The following is a 20,868-nucleotide window of genomic DNA, read 5'->3' on the forward strand; positions in this document are numbered from 1 at the left end:
CAAAGCCCAACTCCATTACTGTTAACACCCAGGGTAGAAGTGCAATCTCCACATGACTACACCCAATGGTCAGGCACCTTCGTATCAGTCAACGCATCATGTACACCTGTGGTCCCTCCGCCAGGCCGCCCTTCTGCAAGGTTTTATCTGCAGGATGGTTCCATGCTTCTGGGCGAATACCCCTATACCTTAAGTGCTCAGAGAATCCTATCTTAGACCCTAGCTATAAAACAAAGCCAATGGAGACCAATTTAACCCAATCATTGCCTTGCTATGATTTAAGTTTTCCAATTACAAGAGATGTCAGGTACCTATTTGCCTGCCTAAGCCATGTCAAAGTCTCATAAATCCCGGATTGCAACTGTTTCCCATGCTCAGACTCAGCATTTTGACATTTCAATGCTGGTGCCTGGCCAAAAATCAGCAAAACATGGTGGAATTGGTACCAACTATCTTTCTGGGATTCAAGGCATTATTGTTTTCTCTCAGCATCTGGAATTCTACCAAGTTATTATCTTTCAGTTCTCACACACACGTGCTGCTTGAATTTCTACTGAAGTTTACCTTCCTACCGTTTGGTTTCTTTTAAACATTTGGGGTCAATAAAGGCCCAGGCCACAGTTTCCTATCATGCCACGTTTCAGGCACTTCTAACTAGGGCACATCACAAGCAGGGCGGCACAGTGGCGCAGTGGTTAGCACCGCAGCCTCACAGCTCCAGCGACCCGGGTTCAATTCTGGGTACTGCCTGTGTGGAGTTTGCAAGTTCTCCCTGTGTCTCCGTGGGTTTCCTCCGGGTGCTCCGGTTTCCTCCCACATGCCAAAGACTTGCAGGTTGATAGGTAAATTGGTCATTAGCAATTGCCCCTAGTATAGGTAGGTGGTAGGGAAATATAGGGACAGGTGGGGATGTGGTAGGAATATGGAATTACTGTAGGATTAGTATAAATGGGTGGTTGATGGTCGGCACAGACTCGGTGGGCCAAAGGGCCTGTTTCAGTGCTGTATCTCTAAACTAAACAGGGTTAAAAATACAGTTCTGTATAAGCATCATCATATCACGACTAGTGAAAACTCTAATTTAGTCAGTCAGTCATAATATTTAAGTTAGCAAGAAAATCTGAAGTAGGGATTTCCCAGGATTCTGAGATACCACACAGTCCATGTGGAGACAAAGTCTTCTCACTAAGGACACCCTCCACATGTTGTGAAGCACTACCACCATGTTAAATGGGATAGTTTCAGAACAGATCTAATAGTTCCAAACTGGGCATCCATGAGATGCTGTGGGCCATCAGCAGCAGCAGAGTTGTATTCCACCACAATCTCATGACCCGGCATACCCCTCACTCTAGAGGCTGCTACCTGACCCGAACCCGATGGGACCCGACATGTGTTGGGTTCGGGTCGGGTCGGGCCCATCTTCCAGGGCCGGCTTTTGGGCTCGGGTCGGGTCGGGCCGAGTTCAGGTCAAGTCGGGTCGGGTCGGGCCGGGCCGGACACACACGGTAGATGCTCTGCCGTTAAGTATTGAAATTAAAAAAACTTGCCTGCGCTGGGAGTCCAGGACGAAACTGAGTTTGCGCAGTGCACGATGACGTCACTATGACATCATTGCACATGCGCTGCAGCTCGGTGGAGCTTCCCAGTGGGGAGGCAAGTGAAGTGATGGTTGGGTCGGGTCGAGTAGTGGCGATTTCGGGTCGGATCGGGCTCGGGGCAAAATCGGAGGGACTCGGGCCGGGTCCGCTGTGGTTCGGTCGCATTCTTTTTCCTGACCTAAAGCAGGCCTCTACCTCACTCTACCATTACCAACAAACCAGGTGATAAACTCTGGTTCAATGAGGACAAACCAAGTGACAAACTCTGGTTCCATGAGGAGTGTAGGAGAGCATGCCAGAAGCAGCACCAGACATACCTCATAATGAGTTGCCAACCTGGAGAAGCTCCAACACAGGAATACACGTATGCCAAGCCGTGCATGCTAAGCTCCACGCTAAGCGATCCCACAATCCACAGATCAGATCAAAGCTTGGCAGTTCTGCCATAACCAGTCAGTGGTGGACAATTAAACAACAAATGAGAAGGCTCCACAAATATCCCATCCTTCATGGTGGCAGAGCCCAACATTTGCAACCACCTTCAACATGAAGTGCTGAGCAGATGATCTATCCTCGACCTCCTCCTGAGGCCTCCACCAACATAGAGGCCAGTCTTCAGCCAATTTGATTCACTCCACGTGATATCAAGAAATGGCTCAGCGCACTTGATACAGCAAAGACTATGGGCCCCGACAATATCCCAGCTGTAGTGCTTAAGGTTTGAGCTCCAGAACTAGTCGCGCCTCAAAGCAAGCTGTTCTAGTACAGCTGGAACACTGGTATCTACCCGAAAAAATAGAAAACTGACGAGGTAGCATCAAGGAGCCCTTGTAAAATTGAAGTAAGTACGAATAGTGGCAAAAGTCTCCACTGGCTTGAATCATACCGAGCATAAAGGAAAATGGTTGTGGATGCTGGAGGTAAATCATCTCAAATCGAGGACATTGCATTGTATTCCACTACATTCTGTAACTCATGACCTGGCATATCCCTCACTCTCCCATTACCATCAAGCCAGAGGTTGCAGATGTTCCTCAGAAGAGTGTCCATGGTAGAACCATCTTCAGCTGCTCATCAATGACATTCTTTCCATCATAAGATCAGAAGTGGGGATGTTCGCTGAGGATTGTACAATATTCTGTTCCCTTCACACATCCTCAGATAATGAAGCAGTTCATGCCTGCATGCAGCACAACCTGGACAACATTCAGACTTGGAGTGATAAGTGGCAAGTAACAATCGCTCCACACAAGTGGAGGGCAATGACCATCCATAACAAGAGTGTCAAACCACCTCCCTTGACGTTCAATGGTAGTAGTATCATCAAATCCCCTACCATCTACATCCTAGGGGTTTGGGGGCAGTCACCATTGACTAGAATTTTAACTGGACCAGCCACATAAATACTGTGGCTACAAGAGCTGGTCAGAGGCTTGGCATATTGTGGCAAGTAACTCACCTCCTAACTCCCCAAAGCCTGTCCACCATCTACCAGGCACAAGTCAGGTGTGTGATGGAATACTCTCCACTTGCCTGGATGAGTGTAACTCCGACAATGCTCAAGAAGCTCGACAAATCAGTTCACTTAATTGGCACTCCATCCTCCACCTTAAACATTCACTGCCTCCACCACCAGCAAACCACAGCTGCAGTATACACCATATACAAGATGTACTGCAGCAATCTTGCCAAGACTTCTTCAACAGCACATCACAAACCCATAACCACTACCACCTAGAAGCACAAGGGCAGCTGGCATATGGGATCACCACCAGCTCCAAGTTCCACTCCAAATCACACACTATCCTGACTTGAAATTTACCACCATTCCTTCATGATCACCGAGCCAAAATCCTGGAACTCCCTAACAGCACTCTGGGAGTACCAACACCACAAGGACTGCAGCTCACCGCCAGTTTTTCAAAGGCAATTAGAGATGGACAATAAACGCTGGTCTTGCCAGTGAGGTTCAAATCTCTTAAATGAATTTTAAAAAAATACTACATTGCCCTTGCCTTCTCTTTCTGTTATTTCTTCAAGAATTTAATAAGATTGGTCAAACATGATCTCTTTTGAAATCTGTGCTGATGTTCTTTATTACATTTTCAGTCTTTTCTCTGGCAGTCTTTTTGTCAAGTATATTCTTTGGCAAAAAATAACTATCTTCATCCCATTGAAATTCCAGCCAATATAATTTTCAATTTATGATGGCAATAACTTTGCCATGAGAAAAAATGGGTGTAATTACAGACAACTCTGAATACAAGTCAGCCACTCAAGGGCAATTAAATGGAATGATTTTAAATTTGCCAGCCATTACGTATAGCAGCTAAATTGCATTTGCATTAACACGCCTGCTCTAAAGCAGTGGGTACTGTGCCACAAATCCTTCAATTCAGCTTGTTGCTAAGCCCTTTGAAGACTACAACAGAACTTCATGATCAACATACAAATTCAGTATTTAAATCAATAACATAAGTTGTGTAATCAAATTCTGGTTGGGTAAGAAAAATTTTAAGAAATAGTAAAATTATCAGCATCAGTTCTTTACAAGCAGTTGATAGTTTTAACTGTCTGCTGGTGAAATGTTACCCTATAAATGGGTGTTGTGTCATCCCTATAGTCTTGTGGTAAAGTAATATGAAGAAAGATACTGCTGAAGAAAGGAAGATTTATGGCGCAAAAAGAGACCATTCGGCCCATCACGTCTGGACTGTCTAGGCTCAGCTTTTATGTCTTTACAAAAAGTACTCTCTTTTCTTTTAATTCCTTGGATCAATTTTGCTCTTTTTTCTTGCTACTTGATTTTGCTCTGCTCTCCATATTTATTCTCCAAACTCCATCCTATTCCAGGGCTCCTTAAGGCAGTTTGGTTTAACTCAGCTTTTGTTTCCTTACCAGCTTGGTTCATTTACCTATGTTTTACAAGGTACACAATTTTTTTTTAAATGGTCAAGATGTCCCAAGAACTTTCTATTCTTGTATAGAAAGGAGTGAAAACTTTTTATTAATTCTATAGTGAATGAAAGCATATTTCAACTTTTAAAATATATGACTTCTGCTATTACAGCTATGTGATTAAAAAATGGTTATCAGCCAGGAGTACTTAAATTACACAGCACAAAGTCAACAAATTAAAGATAAACCAATCATAACCCTGACCAATTCATTCATGCATTCAGCATTTGCCACTTGGTTTTTCAGTCCACAGCTTCCAAACACAGAGCTTCTTTATTTATCTACAATGCACTGAATATCAAAAATATTATGCTAGAATTTATTTAATTAATGCTTATAAATATTAACTTGCAATAATTAAACATCAACATACATTAAAAAAAACATATTCCAGCACATAAAATCTAACATATGACAATTTGAAAAGAGATGGTTGAGTCTGTAGATATCGGAGTTGTGTGATATACTGGATTACTAACCTGCTGTTTCTGGGGCCAATGTTCAAATCCAACCATCACAAATAAGATCATTTTCTCTCAAGTGTGAGACACCTATTAGAAATTAGCTGGGGAGTCTTAATCCACTACCTAGTAGACTGTTCTGTTTGGAATTTGACACATTCTTGAGACAGAGTAAAACTTTTACTGCTGGCCTAAGTTATCCCTGAGCCAGGAGTGTCTGATGCTGACAGTGAGTAACAGCCTGTCTGCCGACAGTTTTAATGGACCGGATTTGCAGTCAACAGCCCAAACTGAAGGGCGGCCGGCAGCCCCACTGAAAAGGCTGTGAGATACTGAGCTGCATGGAGCAGGAGAGGGCAACACAGACATTCTATAGGTTTTTGCACTGGAGCGTGCTGTTATTAGACAGCCAAAACAGTGTCCTCTATAGGGGATCTGCGACCCACGTGAACAGGGAAAGCAACAGTTTGTCTCCTTAACCAATCAGACTGAAGAATCCTTACTGAGACACACAGGGCAGAATTTTCACAGCCCAGTGTAGGCAGGGCAGAAAATTTAGAGGAAAAAAAAGTGCTGGATTGGCTCCCTGATGTGTTCCCACCTCCTCCCGATTTTTCTGGAGGCAGCTTATGGGTGATGACAGCTATCCGTCTGACAGCAGCAGGATGCCAATGAAAGTAATAACTGAGCCAATTAGCACCCATTTTTAGAAGGGATGTGAATTTTGCTGGTAGCGCACAGGATCCCTGCTTTGTCTGCAGCTCACCTACTCACAAGAAGCGAAAACACAGTGGGAGGTCAGAGCGCCATGAGATGCATAGGGAGTGTTCACTTTGAAGGACCAAATTGGCAAGCTTCCAGCCATTCGCCTGCAAAGGCCGACGAGTCTATGTGTTTCACCTACAGAGGGATCCACCAGATAGTTCTGGGTGTGAGGGATTGGCTGCCGGTCCCATCATCAGTCTCGTGCCTCCATCTTGTGCTGCCCTCTCCTGCTCCATACAGCTCAGCATTACACAGCCTTCACAGTGGGGCTGCCAGCCACCCTTCACTTTGGGTGCTCTGATTGATCCTCCCGCCTCCTTGGGCCACCCACCATCCCTAAATGGATGGCAAATGCAGAGGCCGCCTATTGCAAAATTAAGCCAGCGGGAATGCCGCGGCAGTGAGCAGGATCAGGATCCGGAAATCGTCTCAGCTCCCAAATATTTTCAAAGTTGGAAACATTCAGCCTGCAGAGTATGAATCAGAAAGTGTAAGTTAGAATATTTTAATTCACTGTCAAAACATGTACAGAAAGCAGAATAAAGAGATGGAAAGAAAGATGGGATTCAGGCAGAGAGAGATAAGAGACAAGGTTAAAAAATCTGCATTTTTAGCTTTATCATATCTTCAGCAATAATTAAAACGTGAGAAATGAGACTCCACATTTATAAAAGTTCATTTTCAGTGCCAGAGAGATTGTTAAACAGTAATTAAAACTTAACCTGCAGTTAAAATTCACATCCGCTTGAATAGACAACCACTAACTTTTATTGACGTGTTTAGTGTGTATATATCAAGTGAGCACCACAGCTTCATGCAATTCAATGTACTGGAATGCAGAGTCTCTTGGAAAAGGTACCAGTGTAGAGAAGCTTCTGGAGGAGCAGGGCGATTTGGACAGTAAGTTCCTTATTTCTGTGTTTACCTGTGTATGTGTGGTCAGTGGAAGGTTCTATGCAATTGTCTCTAAACAGTGAATGCTAATAGCCTCACCATTATTTCTACTGCAAAATCTGGGCCACCGTAAATGTAAATTCAGCCCAAAAATCTCATACATTGCAAGTGGAATAGATGTCAATATCAATTTAAGTAGGAATTGGGTACTCCAATTTAGAGCTTACAATCGAAATTACATGATCACCCAACAGTATTTTATATTGAATTTCATTTTTAGACAACTACATTATGCAGATTCAAAAACACACATTACATGCAAAATAATCTTCAAGATTCAAATCACAGGTTCTAACACCATTGTTTCATCTTCCAATGTTTCATACTTTTGAGAGTATTTTACCATCCATTAATTTCCTCCAGTTAGTTCTCTTTGATATGGCTTCACAAAGTCACACACAATCTCCAGCTGAAGGAAAAACTGTTGAAATGGGCAACTTCTGACCAGTTTCTCTTGCTTCTGCTCCTCCCACTTCAATGTTCAGAAAATCATTACAGTGAGGAAACAAGGCTGCACAATATCCCTCTGATACCATAAGTTGGTGGACCATAGTACTTTTCTTCAAATAACAGGATCCAAGTCTAGATTGATACTACCCTCTATGGCAGGACATTTCACAGCGCAAAAAACATAGTTTTCTTCCAATTCCTTCTTGTGACCCTAATGCCTTTTTAGTTGAACATGCAGGAGTTCATAAAAAACTGGCAGATGAATGATGACACTTAATCTTTCCCTTGTATATACTTCAGTATCCTTTTACGTTACAGAACTAATATTGCTTTGACAAATTCTGCAAGTCTTTTATACATATATACTGTATGCATTCTATTAATCTTTTCCCACAGCAAGGATATAGCATTAGCAGAGAAATGTTGCTCCTCTCACCTTTGATTTGCAAAAACAATACACACATTCAGCCAAAGGCAACTCTTTGGGCATCAGACCAGCAATCAGCAGGGAAAGATCATGGGTTGAAGTTGGGGGTGGGGGGCAGTGATCGGAGTGTCAATCAGGAGGGCAGGAACAAACTGGGGCTGAAGGGAACGATGTGGAGGAGGGAGAGAGAAGATCGAAGTTTGAGGGGGTGGGGTAGTGTGAGGGAGTTTGGCATATCCTGGGGCAGAAGGTTTGGGATCATGGGTTGGGGAAAGAGGGGGTGGGGAAATGGGGTGTTACAGCTGATCCCGGTAGCAAGGAGAGATCGCGATTAGCAGGTTTGCCAGGGAGGTTGGGGGGAGCCATCCCATTCCTCCTGGCTCACAAACAGTCTCTAAAAAGCACTCACCTGTTGAAGACAGGTGCTCCCAACTCCATTTATCTGCTGGGTTTTCTGAGCCATGAGAAGCCCTTGGAGCCTAATTTAAATATTATAATGAAGTACCCTCCTTCTCCAAGCCAGTACACAGGCACACCTCACAACCAGCCACCATAAAAATGGTGGCATGCAAGTGCACAATAGGGCAGAGTCACATTTCACAAATTTTCACTTTTAACCCCACCTCCCAACCCCCTCTCACCCGTCACGGGGAGCTTAATATCAACCCCAATAAGAGAATGTAACACACAGATGAAAGGTATCAAAGTTTCAAGTTGCTCCAAGTTCAGAAAGATGATCAAAGGGCAAGAAGGCAAGGAGCTTTGTATATGGAGGTTACAATTACATAGAATGTACAGCAGAGAAACATGCCATGTGGTCCAACAGATGTATGCTCTACACGAGCCTCCTCGCACCCTTTTTCATCTAACCCCATCAACATATCCTTCTATTCCTTTCTCCCTCGTGTATTTATCCAGCTTCTCCTTGAATGCATCTATACTATTCGCCTCAACTGCTCTTTGTGGTGCAAGTTCCACATTCTAACCATCTCAGGATAAAGAAGTTTCGCCTGAATTCCCTATTGCATTATATTTACTGGCTCTAATTTGGGTCTCCCCTCACAGGTGGAAACATCTTCTTTACAACATCTCACACTTCTCTATATTGAAATTAATTTGCCAACTAAAAGACCAGTCTGCAAGTTTATTAATGTCTTCTTGCATTTTCTCAAAGTCCCTCTCAGCATTTATTATGTCTCCCAATTTGATGTCATCCATAAATTTTGAATCATACTTCTGATTCCAGAGTTCAAATCTCAAATTATTTATGTAAACGGAGAACAGATGTGTTCCACACAGCTCCTTGTGGAACACCATTTCCCATCTTATGCCAATTTGAGTAACTACTCTGAACCCTTATGCTCTGTTTTGTAGCCAGCTTGCTATCCATTCTACTACTTGTCCTCTATTCCAGCTATTCTGACCTTGGCCATGAGTCCACTAAGCAGTAATTATTGAAGGCCTTCTGAAAAACCAAATATATTACATCTACAACATTACCCTGATCTGCTCTTACTTTTTCCAAAAATGGTTGGTCAAGCATGCACTTCCCTGTTGAAATTCATGCTGACTGGGCTTTATTATAATTTTGGTTTCTAGATGCTTTTCTATTACATCTTTGAGTAAAGATTCCATTATTTTTCTTAACACCACTGTTAAGCTAATTGGTCTATAGTTCCCTGGACCTGTTCTAACTCTTTTCTTAAATAAAGGAATCATATTAGCTGTCCTCTAGTCCTCTGGCGCTATTCCATTTCTAACTTTTAGAATGTGCGGATATGCTGAAAGAACATATCTAGGGTTGTTAATCTTACATTCTTCCTTATTTATCCAACTTCCACACACAGATGAATTATACCACGTCCCACAATAAATACAGGTGGGAATTCAGTTGGCTAAATGTTAGTGTGGGACACAACTACACTGAACTGCTTAGTGTCTTGAACATCTGGATGAAAATGATTATACAGGAGCTGTCTTCCACAATGCCAGAAATACCCTTATTTTGGCCTAAAAGTTGCAGCATGCCAGTATAAGCATGATGGTGTAGCATTTGCTGTCACTGTATTATGACATCGCAAATGAGTAGATAGTACTTACAGCAGGTTACAGAACGGTTTTTCACGATTCCAATTTTAGACTAAGTAACTCAATCTACTGAATTTAATGCACAGCCTATAAATGATTAGGAGGCCATTGTTGATCTGTTAATTGTGTGTCAATTGTTTAATTATATGCAGGTGTCTTACTTGAGCACTTAGAAGCAGGCATTTAGCGAGACTGGTGGAGGGTTTGAGTGAGGAGCTATATGTTTGTAATCCTTTTACTTTTCCCAATAAATGTTAAATTGAGTAAAGATGGGTTCCAACATTATCCTTCCACAACAAGCTTTCTGGAGTTTCTTCTTTGGCCTCCTTATCTCGAGAGACAATGGGTAAGCGCCTGTAGGTGGTCAGTGGTGTGTGGAGCAGCCATGCAAGTAGTAAGTTCAATCCCTAAAATTCACACAATTCAATAAGAGCAAAGTTTGTCACTGTATGCCAATAAAGTTGCAGTGCATACAAAAATCCTTTTTGGGCAAACAGATTGAAAATTTTGACTCACTTACAGCTGCAAAAGTAAATGTCTAAATAGGTTAAATTTGAGACAATTGGCATTTGCTTTTTGCCTGCGTCTTCTCCAAAAAACGGATCTGAAGTAAACTGTAGCTTTTTGGGGAACAGGCATTGGTTTTAAAGAATATTCAGTGTACAAAGTACATTTCCTCTTCAAAACAATTCATCTAAGAGAAGAAAAATGTTAGTAACCTTTGTCTCACTTTTCCTTACACTGTTCAGCCAACTTTCTGATCTTGGCTTCACTGCCCCAACACAAATCAAGGTCCATTTCCCATCCTGCTCACAGTCTGTTCAATGCACAGAGTTGATGGGATATCCCCTTCTACTAATTGTGTTTACTTATTTCCTCTTACTTGAAAGTGGCAGGAAGAGGCAGCAGTAGCAGCATTAAGTTCTGATGCTGAAAATTATCAGTCATAAGACAAGCGTGTCACTAGCAGCTTCAAAGCTCCGAATTTCAAAAATAAATAATCCAGGCAATTTGTTTTAATGCAAACTGCTGCCAATTTAGAGCTTACACAACAAATCGTTCAGCAATTAGGGCATTTTTGTATGCATTTTGTGCAGTATTCAAAAGGTTGCTAGTCATCAAAATACAAGCAAATGTACAATTCTGACTTATTTTCTAAATGGCTATCTTACAAGAAGCCATAATTAGATTGTAACCAAACAAGCTATTTACCTTTATGACCATGATGGACAAATAACATAGGTTTAGATACCATTTCCAGTTTTCCCAATACTGAAAATATACAGGCTGAAAGCAGAAAATCAAATTACCTTACCTATTCCAATTATAAAAATAGTTTTGACATACATAGAGTTTAGCCACTCGAGGCGAACAGCTTTCAGAAAATAAACTGGGGTGGCACAAGTAGTTTATTTTCCATTGACCATCAATCCCTAATGTGTATTTTACTTACACACAGGTTTACAGTTATTAATTTGTTTGTGTTTTAAAATTATAGCCTACATTTTCCAAGTACATGCTGGCAGCAAGAATGTTCATCTGACATCGGTGTGTATCAAAACTTACAGGCATGCCGTCTATAATTTTCCAATATGGGCTGGTGGCAATCTAGGGTCCTAGCCACAAACACATACACAGAAAATTACCCCCCTCTTTATTACTGTTTGGGGGCATACTTACTATTAGGTATTGAATAATGCATTTTGTGAATTTATGTGATGCATATTGCAGGTTTTTTTCAGGATTAGTTTCAGGTTGATACTTAAAGGGAGAATACAGAATAAAAGGAGAAAACATTTTGGGACTGATATATTGAAAATCCAAAAATGTTCTTCCAAATATGTTTCTTTTTACATAAGTATTGACTTGTACTTGGAGCACACCTGAGGCATAATATTTCTCTCCCCACCCGAGACCTGATGTTCAGCAAGGTTTGGCCTGTTTGACCATGCAAGAAGTTATCAGCTCATGCATGCCAGTTTAAAATTAAGTAGTAAGGTACCAGTGAACAGGAGAAATGTTTGATTTACATGGTTGGTTTTGCACCATTTCCCAGTCAGTCTGGCCTCACTGATGGAACCTTCAGAAGTAAGCCTATCACTCGAAGCTGCAATTCTTTCCACTTGGCTCCAAATAATAATGCCCTAAAAAGATGATACTGCCTGGTCAAGTAGCAAGTAAACTCATCACTGCACTCGTGTTGGTGGCACAGTTTTAGCTGGCTAAACTTCAGCAGTGTTTCTGCACACACCTGAGACTCCCCAAACCTTGGCTTTGTCTACCAGTGCATAGCTTTCTGGACTTAGCCAACTGTGGTGGGTTGTTTCCCCACTGTAGCCCACACAAAAAAAATCTACCTAAGAGGATTTCTCAATAGTTTGCTTTAGAAACTGCAATTAGTTTCCAGATATGGCTGACATCCTTCCATCCATCAAAGATGATGGACATACGACAAACAATCCATTTACGTGGGGTGTCTTCTCTTAATGCACCTTTGCTGACAGCTGTGAAGGCCAATCTTTGAGAAGCAGTTTCTGCCGCAAGTGCCGCACATGAAGCTGCCCAGTGATGCAGGGAGTTGTTATTTTCAGCATTGGCACCTGTTGCCAAGCTGCAGTAGCCACTGGTCGTCGTGGTAGTGCACACCAGTCCACAAGATGTGTCGCCATTTCCTTCTTGCGCCAGCTAGTGACTCCCAGGTGCGATAGTCACCATTTAGGGCCTTCATGTCACACTTGCAAGCATCCTTGATGCGGAGCTTTGGGCGCCCACTGGTCATCAGCCCCAGGTACCTCAGCATGCAGAAGGTCCTTAGGTATGCAACCGTCTTCCATCCTGTGATCATGTCCAATCCACCGAGCCACCCCTGATCGATTAGTGCCAACACACTTGGGAGCTCTGCTTTTAAGAGGACTGCCACATTTGTGATTATGTCCTGCCAGGATATACCCATAATTGCCACAGACAGCAAAGATGGAAATTATTGAGCTTCTTTTCCTGGTAGCTGTTAAGTCGCCCATGTTTCACAGCCATACAGCAAGGTGCTGGGAACACAGATATACAGTTCCCAGATACACAGCTACTAAAAAAAAAATGTTATAATGGGGTGCACATAACTGCATACAATACTCCAGTTGCTTTTGTAAAGACTCATCACCTTCTTGCTTTTGATAAATGCCAATATATAAACCCAAAATGCTATTTGCCCTTGACCACCTGCAATTGTGCTTTTAAAGATTTGCATTCTGAACATATCCATTGGCAAGAGAAGTTTCAGCGTACTTGGATAAAACACTTAAGAAGCTGGTTAAAATCAGAAACACATATTCGAGTTATTAAAATGGCAAGTGTCCACAGACAGATAGTTCTAGCAAACAACAGATTACAACTGGTTACGACCGAGACTGGAGGAGTACACTGTCTTTCTCTAGTTCCACTTCTCTACAGGTCGCAACATATATTTAAATGTTTTACCTACCGATATGGCCAATTATATACTCTATTTTTATTTCAAAATAAAATCCACCAACCAGATTCCTTTAATGAACAACAAAATTATTAATTTATTATAAAACAAGGCTTATTCAATAAAGATGCAAAGCATCAACACGCAGGTTGAAATATGAAAGTTCCCTTCTAAATTAACACTCATATATACACACACACACACCAGTTAAAGAAAAAATAAAGAAGTTTTCTCTGCAGAGCTCTTTTTACAAAAATAGAACAAAAAAATACTTTGGCCTAACACTTATTAATTCTTGAAGGAAAAGGATAAGATATGGTATGCTCCCAGGTGGTCCCTTATTCTGGCGTCTAAATACGCATAGACGGCTGTCACTGGGCTCTTTTTGGAGCAGTTCTTTTCAGGTGACATTGAGGATTAGTCTGGCAAGCTTTCCAGGAGAATCACTGCATTAGGGGTTTCAGCTGTCACACTGGATTCTCAGGGTTTCTCAAAGAGGTGGAAAAAGGATGAACTGGTGGCTTCTCTCTTAGCAGGCATACCCCCAACTGAACCAAAACAATATCCAAAACGAAAACCGTAACCAATTTTTGACCACCATAAATCTTGACATGTCAATTCTCTGTAAACAACTCCCCTAGTCAGAAGGCTCCTGCTGTTTACGTAGCTGAAGATGTGACTTCCAGTAAGTGTGTTTTTAAACAAAGTCCTTCCAGTGACCTTTTAATTAAAAAGTCCAGCATCTATGGAATCTCTTCATTCTTTCAAATGAATCAATTTTCACAATTTTTAAACATGAGTCCTCAAAACATATTAAAGAAAGTGGAACCACATTCATAACAAATTATCCATCTTAGCTTCACAAGCCATTTCAAAATTAGAGGACCATTTGAAGTATTCCCTTGATAAACCTAGTCAAAATCAGTACATTTAGTAATGCAATTTTCATGCCCAAATGAGCGAAACATATCGGCTTTGATTATATCTAAAAATACTGTATAATCCCAAAATATGAGCCTTGCCACCAGGGCTTGTAAGCTTGTAATCAACAACAAAATGAAAAATCTTTTCAAGAGATAAGGATGAAAATACTTGCCTGTTTACCACTTTAAGGCCCTTTCTGATGCAATTCAAATGAGAACCCAATGCAATCAAGTTAAAAGACCAAGTATTTTTGATTTATCTATTCTGGAATTGGGTTTACATGGAGAGGTCAATAAGAAGTGAGGAACAGCATGGTTTCATACACAGGCACTGGTTCTAATCTCTCAATTACTCAGTAATTTTGTATGACGACTACAGCAATATTATAGTGGCTTGGATATTTTGAATGCAATGGATTGGGGCAAACAGAAAAAGCACTCTGTTTAGACAGTAAAGCCTACTCTCCTTATTCAAATTTGTTTATTTCACATTTTTCTGATAATACACATTTTTCAGCACTGAATTCCCATCTTGTTGTTATTTAGGTTGCTTAATTCAAATTATTGGAAAGGTCAAAATATTTTTAACGTGTAAAATTAGTTTGAATTAGTAGATCATACTTAGAAGCAGCAATTCTGATTTGAAGAATGATACCTACAAAACACACGGTGCCTTTAGTGTACACACACACACAAAATATAGTTCAAACACAGGATTCTTTCACAAACTGCTATATCTGCTCAACCAGTTTCAACTGAGCCTGCTAAACTATCTGGTAAAACTGTACTATTTAGACAACAATTCAAACTTCCTTTTCACCAAACGATGACTGCCAATAACATAAAACCATCCCTAATTTATTAGTGCCCAACAATGGGCAATTGGTAAGTTGGATTTTATTTAAATCATAGGAAAAATATTGGATCATACTTTTTACTGAAACAGTTTAACTATTCACTTCTACAAGAGATGAGCACGGGTAAATACAGTGTACATTAGGAAACCACTTAGTCCAACACAATCTAAAATTTAATACATAAATGGTAGATTTTCCAAATCCTTGCCTCAGTCTAGGTATTGGCCTACTGTGAACGCAGATTATAAAATAGCAGGCAGGTTGACCACCATTTTCCATCTGTGCTCACAGAGCAGGCTGTTGGCATGGAAAATCTATTTATTTTATTCATTCACGAGATGTGAGCATCACTATCAAGGCCAGCATTTGTTGCCTATAACTAATTGCCCTTGGGAAGGTGGTAATGAGCCGCCTCCTTGACCACTGCAGTCCACGTGGTGTAGGTACATCCACAGTGCTGTTAGGAAGAGAATTCCAGGATTTTGACCCAGCAACAGTGAAGGAAAGGCAATATAGTTTCAAGTCAGAATGGTATGTGATTTTGAGGGCAACTTGCAGCTGGTGGTGTTCCCAGGCATCTGCTGCTATTGTTCTTCTAAATGGTAGAGGTTGCAGGTTTGGAAGGTGCTGCCGAAGGAACCTTAGCAAGTTGCTGCAGTGCATCCTGCAGATGGTACACACTGATGCCACTTTGTGCAGGTGGTGGATGAAGTACTGATCAAGCTTTGTCCTGGATGGTGTCGAGCTTCTTAAGTGTTGTTGGAGCCACACTCATCCAAGCAAGTGGAGAGTATTCCTTCACACCCCTGGCTTGTGCCTTGTAGATGGCAGACTGGCTTTGGGGAGTTAGGAGGTGAGTTATTTGCTGCAGAATTCCCAGCCTCTGACCTGCTCTTCAACCCACAGTTATTTATATGACGGGTCCAGTTAAGTTTCTGGTCAAAGGTAACCCCCTGGATGCTGATGGTGGGGAATTCAGCAATAATAATGGTGTTGAATGTGAAGGGGAGGTAGTTAGGTTCTCTCTTGTTGGAGATGGTCATTGCCTGGCACTTGTGTATCAAGATTGTTACTTGCTACTTATCAGCCCAAACCTGAACGCTGTCCAGGTCTCGCTACATGCGGGCATGGACTGCTTCAGTAACTGAGGAGTTGCGAATGGTACTGACCACTGCGCAATCATCAGTGATCATCCCCATTTTTGACTTTATGATGGAGGGAAAGTCATTGATGAATCAGCAAGATGGTTAGACCTAGGACACTATCCTGAGGAACTCCTGCAGCAAAGTTCTGGGGCTGAGATAAAATACAAAGCTGTTTCATCTGAATGGTCTATTCATAACCCCAAATATCCTAGCCATCATTATTCTATGTTAGTTTTCAAACTTACCTCTTTGACGTCTAGAAGACGCCCTGGGCACTGATTCTTGGCACGTCGGGCACTTGCAGGAGACTTGTGATGGGTAACAGTGACAATTCCTGGCCCGCTGTGTGTCAGGTGCTTCTGGTTACCAGGAGGTGCTGGGTTTGATACTCCAGGAGGAAGTAAAGATAAACTTCTAGCCCTTACTGAAGATGGAGTAGTCTAAAACAAATAAGAAGAAAATTATATGCATAAATAATTAATTTAGTACACAGCTAATCAAATCAAACACACATTACCAACCAAAATACTACTATAGCTGTCCATCAAACACTCCCAGGGGAAGATGCAGCACGGGTTAGACACAGAATAAAGCTCCCTCTATGTTTTTTTTATTCGTTCATGGGATGTGGGTGTTGCTGGTTTGGCCAGTATTTATTGGCCATCCCTAAGTGCCCTAGAACTGAGAAGCTTGCTAGGCCATTTCAGTGGGCATTTAAGAGTCAACCAAATTGCTATGGGTCTGGAGTCACATGTAGGCTAGACCAGTTAAGGAGAGCAGATTTCCTTCCCTAAAGGACATTAATGAACTAGATGGGTTTTTACAACAAACAACAATGGTTTCATGGTCACCATTAGACTAGCTTTTTAATTCCAGATTTATTAATTGAATTCAAATTTCACCATCTGCCATGGTGGGATTGGAGCCCATATCCCCCAAGCACTAGCCTGGGCCTCTGGATTACTAGTCCAGTGACATTACCACTACGCCACCACCTCCCCATCAAACACTACCAGGGCAAGTGAAACATGGGTTGATGCAGATTAAAGCTCCCACTACACTCGAGTTTTGTAAAAGGCTGTTTTTAGCCCTGTTGTCTAATTTCTGGGTAATCGTAAATCAGTATCCCAAGACTCAAACAGTCGGGCCAACTGCACTAAGATCAACCAAATTCATTTCATGTAGGAACCTCATTGGCAGGAGAGAGAGGAGGCTAGTAGTTTATTAGGCTGGGGAAGTTTTTTTTTACTGAACCCTTGTGCAGGAAGTGGATATAATAGAGGGCCAAATCCCCCTGAATGGTTCAGTTTCTACCCTGGTAGTTTGACATTTTGACCTGGAGACAGCATCACAGACAACCACTTGAAATGCAATAGCCTACAAGGCCATGGAGCAAGAGCTGGAAAGTGGGATTAGGCTGAATAGCTCTTTTTTGGAAACATTTCAAGACTGAAATCTGCTAACAGGACAGCTGAGTGCGTTAAGGAGCTTCCTGCTACAGTAATGAGCTCTGGTGTCAGCCATGGTTCAGTGGATAGCATTAGCTCCCAAGTCAGAAGGCCATGGATTCAAGCCCCACTCCAGAGACCCGAGCCCTATAATTCAGGCCAGGGGGCAGTACCGAGGGAGTGCTGCACCATCAGAGGTGCCGTGTTTTGAATGACTCATTAAACCACAGCCTTGTCTAGCTTCTCAGGTAGATGCAAAAGATCCAATCGTCAATATTTTGAAGAGCAGGGAAGTTCCCTCTGGTGTGCTGATGCCAATATTTATCCTTCAACCAACATCACAAAAAAAACACAACCTGATCATCATCACATTGCTGTTTACAGGAGTTTGCTGTGTGAAAATTGGCTGTCACATTTCCTACATCACAATAGTAACTACACCTCAAAAATATTTAAATGTTTGTTAAGGGCTGTGGACATCCTGATGTCGTGAAAGGTGCTATAGAATCGCAAGTTCTTTCTTTCTTATATTTGATGAAGTTACGTGGTTGAACCATAAGAGTACACCCCTATCCCTCAACTCTGTAATGCCGTAGATTGATGCTCCAAAAACTGCCAAAATGCTGCCTATATTGTGGCACACATTCTGGCAAGCTGATAAAAGTGTTAAATTGACAGACTCAAGATATTTCCATGAAATTCTTCTTTCTACCCTTCTTTGGTTTCACCTATGATTAGGTTCCCACCATTCTATGAACCATTTCTTTACCAGAAATCGTAACTTCTGCCCAAACTTCCTTCAATGCCGCTTTGGAACTGGCTAAGAGCTGAGCAATAATAATTTAAGATGACTCATCTACAATTTTCTTCTCCTCCTTCCTTGGGATGGCGGAAAGGTTAGAAGCACACTACTTCTGCCTGCAGGGGCATCACAACAGTACTAACCCATGCAGTGAATCACTTACAGTGCACAGAACTTCTGTCTTTTTGACATGCACACCCTCTTCAGTCTTGGTGAATTATTTTCCCTTCTCTAACACACATTTGGAATCCTGCAGAGTGGAAACATTATTTTCCCCTTCCCTTTTAATAAACAGACATTTTATAATAGTATCCTATTGAATAAAGTCTTGCCACATCAACATGTCACAGACTAAGCATGTCACAAATATGTAATCATGGAGTATGCATCACCAGATCTGGAATCAAAACTAGACAGGGTACTTTTTTCAGACTGTATCCTCTGCTTCGCCCCCTGGATTGCATTTCAGGAACTCACACATGCAGTCTATGATTTTACCCCCACTTAATTAATGATGGGAAAGAGTAGCCTTAGTGGTAAGGGAAAAGGCAGTGGAGGATGCACAAGAGGCCAAAGTCAGAGGAATGCAGAATTCCGGTGCACCTGTAGAATTGGAGGAGGGTTACAGAAATGAGAGCACTGAGGTCATAAATGGATTTAAACACTGGAATTTTAAATCGGAGATGCTGGGGAATGAAGAGCAATGTAGGTTAGCAAGGACAGCAGTGATGGGTGAGCAGGACATGGTACAGGATAGGATACAATCAGCAGAGCTTTAGATAAGCTGAAGTTTACCGAATGTAGAGGATGAAAAATGAGCCAGGAAAGCATTGGAATAGTCTCATCTGTAAGTGACGACGGCATGGATGAGACTTTCTGCAGAAGATTCATTGAGGAGGAAATCAAGGCAGCCACTGTTATGGAGGAGGAGGTAGGTGGTCTTTAGGAAGGAGACGCAATGTGGAGTCAGAAGCCCAGCTAGGGATCAAATAGGAAGGCAAGATTGCGAAAAGTCTGATTCAACCAGATATATTGGCTGGTGAGGAGGAATGGAATCAATGCCAAAAGAATGAAGTTTGTGGTTGGGACTGAAGACAATGGCATTGTTGCTCCCAATTTTTAACTGGTGGAAATTCAGGCTCAACTACTGGATGTTGGACAAGCAGTCTGACAGCACAGTGGCAGTGGGGAAATTGTGATAGATGGTGGACAGGTACAGCTAAGTGTTTTCAGCATCCATGTCATTGAATGATGTCATCAAGAGGCAGCATGTAGATGAGGAAGGGGCCAAAGATAGGATCTGGGGGACTCTAGTAGTAACTATGCGGAGTTAGGAAGAAAAGCCATTTACAGAAATGCTCTGGCTATGATTATATAGATTAGAGTGAAACAACAAGGGCAGTCCCATCAAGTTGGACAATGGAAGAAAGGCATTAAAGGAGGATGGTGTGGTCAACTGTGTTAAAGGCTGCATAGAAGTTGAGAAGGATAAGGTGGGTACAAGGAAACATACCTTGGTCATCATCACAGAGGATATCATTTGTGACTTTAAGGCTGTGGCAGAGCTGAAAACTGACTGGAGAGACTCAGACATGGAAGCTGGGCACTAATTTGAGGGGTGACAATATGTTCAGGGACTTTGGAGAAAAAAGAAAGTTGGAGATGGTCTCTAGCTTTCTAGGACATAGTGGTCAAAAAAGGTATTTTGAGTCCGGACTATTTCAATATTGTTTGTGGCTATATTTAGATGTAATATACTTTCATTTTATTAAGAATAGAAGAAATTCATGGGGACACCACATTCTAGTGATAGGTCTCACTACTGCCCCTGAGTTTTCACTACATTGTAGTGAAATGGAAATCACTCCCAACTATGTTATATATTAAGAGACAAAAACAAGTTCATGTTAAAATATTACTCTAACAGACAGAATGTGATTAACTGATCAATAGCTATTTTCTAATCTCTTAAAGCTCTGAAAAGAAAGCTAATTGCAGAACAAAAATCACCAAAATCATTGAGGAAAGGAATTCAATACTGCCGTGGTTTGGTCAAGATGAATCAGAGGTGGTCAGCTAACATTCTTGCTGCAAGTTGTGGGTTCACTATGCTCTGATGTACCCAGCCAATACTGAAGTCTCCATGCATGAAATATATTGCTTTGCAATACTTATTTTCTCCTTTCCAAAAATACCATTCCTGATGTATAGAATTGGTAAATTAAAATTTCATCTGCAATGTGCATATCCTTCACCAAGAAAGACTCAAAATATAGAAAAACAACTGTGTAGTGGCTTAATCTTTCAAGATTCTCTCTCATCCCAACTGTTTCCCATTTTTTTCAGAGTAGCATTTAAGGCAAGGATAATGAGGCCCAACCTCTCACAGATTGTTATAATTCAAGCTGTTACACTTCCATAACTTTTCCCCGACATGATTTTTTTTTTAATAGGAGCACTCTGCACAATTGGAGTCAAATACCGGGTTTCCTTCTCTTTTCTAGGAAAAGGATCAAAAGCTTT

The 20,868-nt window shown here is 41.6% G+C and overlaps 1 protein-coding gene across 1 annotated transcript in view; it reads right to left on the reverse strand.

The window, feature by feature from the left end:
* LOC137383499 (oxysterol-binding protein-related protein 10-like) overlaps window positions 1-20,382 on the reverse strand; it is a 220,732-nt gene extending 200,350 nt beyond the window's left edge. Inside the window, exons 1-2 of the mRNA XM_068056511.1 lie at window positions 20,356-20,382; window positions 16,341-16,535 (exon numbers count right to left, since the gene is read on the reverse strand). Of these exons, the coding sequence (XP_067912612.1) occupies window positions 16,341-16,535; window positions 20,356-20,364 (204 nt within the window). The 5' untranslated portion in view covers window positions 20,365-20,382. The remainder of the gene's footprint in view (window positions 1-16,340; window positions 16,536-20,355) is intronic.
* Between the last annotated feature and the right edge of the window lie 486 nt (window positions 20,383-20,868).

This window comes from Heterodontus francisci, chromosome 2 (assembly GCF_036365525.1).
Source record: "Heterodontus francisci isolate sHetFra1 chromosome 2, sHetFra1.hap1, whole genome shotgun sequence".
Lineage (NCBI taxonomy): Eukaryota > Metazoa > Chordata > Chondrichthyes > Heterodontiformes > Heterodontidae > Heterodontus > Heterodontus francisci.